The sequence below is a fragment of the Chiloscyllium plagiosum genome, unplaced genomic scaffold (assembly GCF_037043375.1).
Source record: "Chiloscyllium plagiosum isolate Xiang-an unplaced genomic scaffold, Cpla_swu_hap1 HiC_scaffold_13, whole genome shotgun sequence".
NCBI classification, from domain to species: Eukaryota; Metazoa; Chordata; class Chondrichthyes; order Orectolobiformes; family Hemiscylliidae; genus Chiloscyllium; species Chiloscyllium plagiosum.
In genome coordinates this window covers 71,249,479-71,256,966 of record NW_028270151.1, presented here as the reverse complement: position 1 = coordinate 71,256,966, position 7,488 = coordinate 71,249,479, and the positions used below count along the sequence as shown (strand labels likewise).

At 40.7% G+C, this 7,488-nt stretch overlaps 1 protein-coding gene and 1 long non-coding RNA gene across 3 annotated transcripts in view; one reads left to right on the top strand and one right to left on the bottom strand.

The window, feature by feature from the left end:
- Positions 1-1,041: 1,041 nt before the first annotated feature.
- The window catches only part of LOC148148336 (uncharacterized), a 73,951-nt gene continuing 67,504 nt past the window's right edge, over positions 1,042-7,488 (bottom strand). The window contains exon 3 of the long non-coding RNA XR_015759215.1: positions 1,042-1,172. This is a non-coding gene — a long non-coding RNA (uncharacterized LOC148148336). The remainder of the gene's footprint in view (positions 1,173-7,488) is intronic.
- Positions 1,083-7,488, top strand: part of LOC122555793 (serine/threonine-protein phosphatase 2A regulatory subunit B'' subunit alpha) — a 183,455-nt gene continuing 177,049 nt past the window's right edge. For both annotated transcript variants that reach the window (XM_087993750.1, XM_043701935.2), the window contains exon 1: positions 1,083-3,626. In XM_087993750.1, the coding sequence (XP_087849876.1) occupies positions 1,497-3,626 (2,130 nt within the window). In that variant the 5' untranslated portion in view covers positions 1,083-1,496. The remainder of the gene's footprint in view (positions 3,627-7,488) is intronic.

The window sequence follows — 7,488 nt, the reverse complement described above, 5'->3', positions numbered from 1 at the left end:
GCTGAACAGGCTGGGCTGTTTTCCCTGGAGCGTCGGAGGCTGAGGGGTGACCTTACAGCGGTTAACAAAATTATGAGGGGCATGGATAGGATAAATAGACAAAGTCTTTTCCCTGGGATCGGGGAATCCAGAACTAGAGGGTATAGGTTTAGGGTGAGAGGGGAAAGATATAAAAGAGACCTAAGGGGCAACTTTTTCACGCAGAGGGTGGTACGTGTATGGAATGAACTACCAGAGCATGTGGTGGAGGCTGGTACAATTGTAACATTTAAGAGGCATTTGGATGGGTATATGAATAGGAAGGGTTTGGAGGGATATGGGCTGGGTGCTGGCAGGTGGGATTAGATTGGGATGGGATATCTGGTCGGCATGGATGGGTTGGACCGAAGGGTCTGTTTCCATGCTGTACATCTCTATGACTCTATCTTTTCCTTATTGTTTTGGACTGTGGTTATAAGATGTGTTTTGCAGCATGATTATTTGTTATTCCGAAAACAATATTTACTTTATTTTTTTCACTTCCAGCAATGTAAATATCTATTGTTCCCTTTCGGCAATATCAGTGCACTTAGAAAATTATATTTTAATTACAAGTGACAAGATAAATAGATGTTAGCGATTTTTGAGAAGATTTGTAGCACAAGTTGATGGTAATTATGTAAGTTAGCTCGTTGACCTTGAAGGTTTGTTTTTAAACATTTTGTCGCCATATGGTGATGAAACATCTGAAAACGAACGTTCAAGCTCAGTGAGCTAACTTACATACTTATAAATGGATGCCTCCACAGCTGATATTAAACTTGGATTGATTAGTACTGACATCATTAAATAACGAAACACGAAATTCAGTTTTCATTCTCATATAATAAATTCATAATTTCTCAAGTCACGTTATTGCTTCTCTTTTTTTCTCTCTTCCAGTTGGTGCTTGAGAAACACAACAAATTCTGCTAACATTGAACATGTCTGTTGAATTCTGAAGCACATCTGTTGCACACATTTGGAACTCAGCAGGCGACTCCATCCTTTGACAAGATTATTTCATGCTTGAGTGTCTCGTTCTGGATTGTGATGCCGTTTCGATGCTTTGACAGGCCTGTATCTAGGCCATATGGCCACCAATCGAGGATGGGTATTGACACCTTGACGGCCGTGAACTTTGAGTCAATTTCCTAAGTGAAGCAAACAGAATTGTCAAATGACATGTGATCCTCTGACCCAGATAGGCCTTGACTGACACAGTAATAGCAGCTGCAGTTTGACCACACATCTCATATCCAAGCCTCAAAAGGCTTGTGAGAGCCAAACACTTAGATATTACATCTGTAGTTACAACCTGATTTGTTCTTGGAAAATACTAAAGATATTCAGATTTCTACTGAGAATGTCACAGTTGGAACTCGCATGGCCATCTATTTAATGGGCTAATGTAATTAGAGGCTGTAAGTCACCTTCTGATTAACAGTTGGAAATAAACTTCCCCGTGATTCTCCACAATGGCAGCAACATACAGACTTGTTGTTAGCACAGTAAACTCTTACAATAGCATTTTAATTGATCAACGTTTCCAGCATACTGTACATTACTGTAATGGGTCCTGCCAAGCCTTCCTGAATGCTGCTGGCATTGACTGCAATGTGGTCCACCATGCCACCTGTTCAGACCTGCTGAGTCAGTCACCCCTTCCCTTGTCAAACCCAAGATTGCTAGGTGTGCAGGACTTGACCCATAGGTTTCTAACTGCTGAAAGCATGGCAACCTCTGCTGATATCACTACTGATGATGGGCACCAGCTTCTGCCTGGTGCTACCAGGGTCAAAAAGGGAATGGCTACACAAGGTATATCCAATCTAAAAGACATCACCAGTGATGCCATCAATCTGGCCAGTGGCAAAATTAAAGAGTTTTCATTTGAAAAACTTAAATGTCCTACGAGCCACGTGACCTTCAGGAAAGGAAGGAAAGTAAAACCAGATGTGGCCAGCAGAAAATCTGCTGACTTTGATATGTTATACAACCACGTTGGTAGCAATGAAAACTGTCCACCTTTTGGCTTTGCACAGAAATCAGCCATTGAGCAAAAAGAGACAAACTTTATGACATTACATGAACAAAATGTCACCAATGCCACGCAATTATACCTTCAAAGCCTCTCAGAAGAAAACTTCATCGCCAAGTTTTTAGGAAAACACAAAGCAGATAGTTCAGATTCAGGAGAGGACATAAGGATTTGCTTAGATATTTTGTTGAAATGCTCAGAAGACCTAAAGAAATGTACAGAAATAATTAAGCAATGCATTAAGAGCAAATCCCATAATAATGATAACAGCGATGCCACCAATAATTCCGATCTAATCTACAAAAATGTAATGGCACGTCTCTCAAGCTACCTGAAGAAGTTGCCTTTTGAACTTGAACATGGGTTATCTGGACGGGGCAATCAGCATGATCTTGCTGAACTGGTAAACAGCTTACACAGTTTACAGCAAATGCCATATCCTCCATTTGGGAATGATCAACCACCCAGATATGAGGATGTTGTCCAGGCATCACCATCCCTATCTATCAATCTACCTCTTCCTCCAGTGGACACTCCAGTTGTCCATAAAGCTACCAGTGGCAATGGTATGATACCTTTGGAAAATGTTAATGGTCCTTCATATGATGGCCATCTTCAAGAGAATGGTATCCAACAACATAACTCAACTGCTGTAACTCAATCCCGAGTACTACCTCATATAAGTCCACTAAATCACTCTGACAGTTGTTCCTCTCAAGATTTATTTCTGTCCAGGAATGTTGATGGTATTTCGAAGATACCTATGGAGCCTCTTTATATTCAAGAAGATTGTGACATTGATCAGGTTTTGGAGCAGAAATCAAAAGGCAAAGATTATTTCAACTTTCGAATGAGTGAAAAATATCTTCAGCCTCAAAAAGAGGCCTCTCCTGCTGACACTTGCAAGAGAGCAGGAGCTGATACCATTGGAACTGGAGATAATTTGGGAGAAAGTAGACTGTGTGTGCAGCCAACTTCTGAATCTCCTAGCTTTTTGAAAAACCTAAGTAAAAACCATAACTCCATGGAGCCTTCAATAACAAGAACAAAAACTAAATTAGAAAATGATAAAGTAATGCAACAAGAAGACATTGAAAAGCTACTGATGGATTTAGAATCGTTTTCTCAAACCATAAACTCCAGGCAGGAATATGATTCTTCCAGAAACAATGATACAGACTTGAAGACTTATAGTGAACGCTCAGGACAAGTTAATTTCTCGACCACTGAGTCAGGAAGTAAACACGTAGAAGTGTCACCCAGTGAAACTGTGTCATTGCCTTCTTCCACAAATGGAACTAATGTAACTAGAAATAACAAAAATGAAGAGGATGATGCAGCCTTGCTGTTACGCATCTTGGAGAGTATTGAGGGTTTTGCTCAGGAGCTGGTTGAACGTGGGAGTAGTAAGGGTATCTTGGCAAGAGAAACAGAAGTAATGCGGATACTCCAAGACACACTATCACAGGCTTCTGAGTCTTGCAAATCTGCACACTCCATACCACCTGTTGTAGATAAAGATACAGGTTCACACCTCTCAGTTCAACAGACACCAGAGGTAATCAAGGTAAGACTCAATTAATTTGGTATTAATATATCAAATTCATATATGAATTTGATAATATAAAGACTTATTTATTTGTTAAGCTTTATATAATTTCAAATAACTCCAGATACCAGCAAGGGGAAATTTAAAAGGACTCCTTCCCTTCAATCTTTTGTTCAGAACTCTTTGAGAGATGCTCCCTTACAGCATTTTTAAATACAACACTTTGGAAACCCTAATTTTTATCTTGTTGCTGTCTCTGATGATTTTGTCATCCTCACTAGTGAATTGGTAGTGATTAGACTCACTTGAGTATGTTAACCAATGTTGTATTTCAAAGCTTAAATATTAAACTTGAATGTAGGGTGTTATCTAGAGTAATTTATGGATCTGGCAAGTGAGGACTGCTGAATTCTTCCAAGAACATACTAGAATTCTTTCTATTTCAGACTTGGATCTCCTAATTTATTTATAGTCACTAGACTCCTGCAACTTTTAGAATAAAGAGATTACTGGTCATGCTGTACCACAGAACTGTAACAAACTGAATAGTAATTGAGTCTGCTTGTTTATTTTAGAATTTCACCTTGGTGCAAAAAATGAAAGCGTTTGATTAATTTCTTCCAGAGTATAGAATGGAAATATCCTCTTTCATTTTGAGTGGAACAAGAAACATTTGAGAAATGCATGTATTTCTTCAGCCTATATTTAAAATTAAAAATGTCCAAAGATATAGGAATGTAGTTCAAGTGTGTGTCAATGGCAATTGCATTGAACAACTGTGCCAAAGGGAATGGGAAAAAGAGTGAATTAGCATGACTCATGTGGTCAACATGTCAGAGTGAAATTGGTCAATGGCAGTTGTAGAAACTGAATGATTTACATTCCATCCAACCTCCAATACCATTCAATGCAAATGGTAATTAAGTGTGATATAAATAAGCTGCTGACTCCAATATTTGGTTTGTACCATTCCCCTTCCTGAACTGTCAATCATTCCCACCCTTTGCCCTACAAATGCTGGATGACTTAAAATGTCAAATTAAAATTAATTCTTGTTAACAGTTGAATTGACCGGCTGTGCTCAAAGAGAAATTGTCTGAATTAAATCAAATTACTGATCATTGTGAAGTTTTGGTTCAGCCGTGATCTTATTGAGTTGTGCAATAGGCTCAAAGGGGCGACTGGCCTGCTTTTGTTCCTTGTTTGTATTCAGTATGTGTTATATAAGGTAAAAGTATAGTATAATCAAAATCATACAAGATTGTGAGAGGGATTTTTTGTATACCAAACATGTTTTTCCATTTTACTTAGAAATACAAAATGCATGAAATTTTGCGAGTGGGTAGAATAATTACTGTAGTATAAACGCTGTATTATAGAGTCATAATTTCAAGGCCTGTTGAGCTGACAGTCTCACAAAATGAATTCAGATCACACCATTGCAGTTTAGGAGTTTGAAAACAAATGGCTTGAATTGGTAAAAATGAACATGTAGCCTTCAGGTGGTGGCTGATATTTTTTGGAGTTGAAAAACTGCTACCATTATGACCTCCAACGTTATGGGACTATCCGATCAGTCTGGATGATACTTTTGCTAGCCTCGTAAGCCAGTCAGGCATCCAAAAAATATCAATTGATGAAGTTCAAGTAAAAGGCCCACCACCACCTCAGGATGACAAGCAAAGAGTAATGAATGCTGGCCCTACCAAAATCATCCACATCATGAATGAATAACTTAAAGTGCTTTTCGAAAACTCTCCTTTATCGCACAATTGTTTCTTATTATCTTAATGGAAGGAGAGCAGTAAAGCTTGTTGGGACATTGCTGTACCTCACATAAAAACCATTACTAACTCACTCATTGGATTCAGATTGTCTCGCATTCAAATACAAAATCTAAATGTCCAGTCAGTCTTGTATGCAGTAGGGCCCACAATTCCCTCCTTCCCTTCTGTCCTTGTTGCACAAAAGGGAAGAAGGGAAAGGAGGAGAGTGTTAGTCATTGGGGACTCAATAGTTAGAGGGTCAGATAGAAGGTTTTTCGGGAATGAACGAGACTCACGGTTGGTGTGTTGCCTCACAGATTCCAGGGTCTGTGATTTCTCAGATCGTATGTTTGGGGTCCTGAAGGGAGAGGGTGACCAGCCTCAAGTCGTGGTCCATGTGGGTACCAACGACATAGGTAGAAAGAGGGATAGGGATGTAAGGCAGGATTTCAGGGAGCTGGGGTGGAAGCTGAGAGCTAGAACAAACAGAGTTGTTATCTCTGGTGTGTTACCTGTGCCACGTGATAGCGAGACAAGGAATAGGGAGAGATATCAGCTGAACATGTGGTTGCAAGGATGGTGCAGGAGGGAGGATTTCAGGTACTTAGATAATTGGAGCTCATTCTGGGGAAGGTGGGACCTGTACAAACAGGTCGGTCTTCACTTGAATCAGAGGGGTACTAATATCCTGGGTGTGAAATTTGCTAGGGCTATTCGGGTGGGTTTAAACTAGCTCAGCAGGGGGATGGGAACCTGAAGTGTAGTTTCAGGGTCACAGGAATGTGCCGGCAGACAGCGAATTTTTTGAAGTGTGTCTACTTCAACGCCAGAAGTATCCGAAATAAGGTAGGTGGGCTTGCAGCATGGATAGGTACCTGGGACTTTGATGTTGTGGTCATTTCGGAGACATGGATAGAGCAGGGTGAGGAATGGATATTGCAGGTTCCAGGGTTTAGATCTTTCATTAAGAACAGGCAAGGTGGTAAAAGAGGGGGAGGTATGGCCATGTTAGTCAAGGATAGTATAACGGTGGGTGAAAGAATTTTTGACGAGGATTCATCTACTGAGGTAGTGTGGGCTCAGGTTAGAAACAGGAGGGGAGAGGTCACACTGCTGGGAGTTTTTTATAGGCCTCCACAGAGTTCCAGGAAGGTGAAAGAGAGGATTGGCAAAATTATACTGTGTAGGAGTGAAAGGAACAGGGTGGTCATTATGGGGGACTTTAACTTCCCCAACATTGTCTGGAAATGCTATAACTCCAGTACGTTGGATGGAATAGTTTTTATCCAATGTGTACAGGAGCGTTTTCTGACACAGTATGTCAAAGGGCCGACTCAAGAGGGGATCTGGTGCTTGGTAATGAACCAGGCCAGGTATTTGATTTAATTGTAGGTGAGCACTTTGAAGAGAGTGACCATAATACAGTTATGTTTAGTTTAGCGATGGAAAGGGATAAGTACATGCCACAGGTCAAGAGTTATCGATGGGGCAAGGGCAATTATAATGCGATTAGGCAAGAATTAGGATGCATAGAATGGGGTAGCAAAATGCAGGGGATCAGACAATGGAAATGTGGAGCTGGTTTAAGGAACAGATATTGCGTGTCCTTGAGGAGGAAGTGATAAGATAAGGGAACCGTGGTTTACTACAGAAATTGCATCTCTTGTTAAGCAGAAGAAGGAGGTTTATGTGTTGATGAGTCAAAATGGTTCAGATGAGGTGTTTTAAAAAAAATTCTCAAGGTCAAGGACCAGGCTCGCAGGAAAGTAGTCTGACACAGAACAAACAGCCAAGAGGCGAGTCTGCTAGAATATAAGTGTTTTATTCCCCGCAGCGTCGCCACAACCAGGTCTCGTACTTACAACGGGTCTGGTTTATACTCACTCTACTTGTTACCGGAACTGGGAGCCGTCAGTTCTCGTAGAGCGGTTGCCAACAACCCACGCTCGGCGGTTAAACGCAACCCCGGAGCAGACTCTACCGAACTGGAGACTTTTCCAGCTGATATACTCTTTTCGAGATCTAAACATTCATGTGAACAGCAGAGTAAGGCTGAAAAACACATTCCATTCTGGTCACATACAGATAAGAAGATTCACACGGGAAGGTGTGTA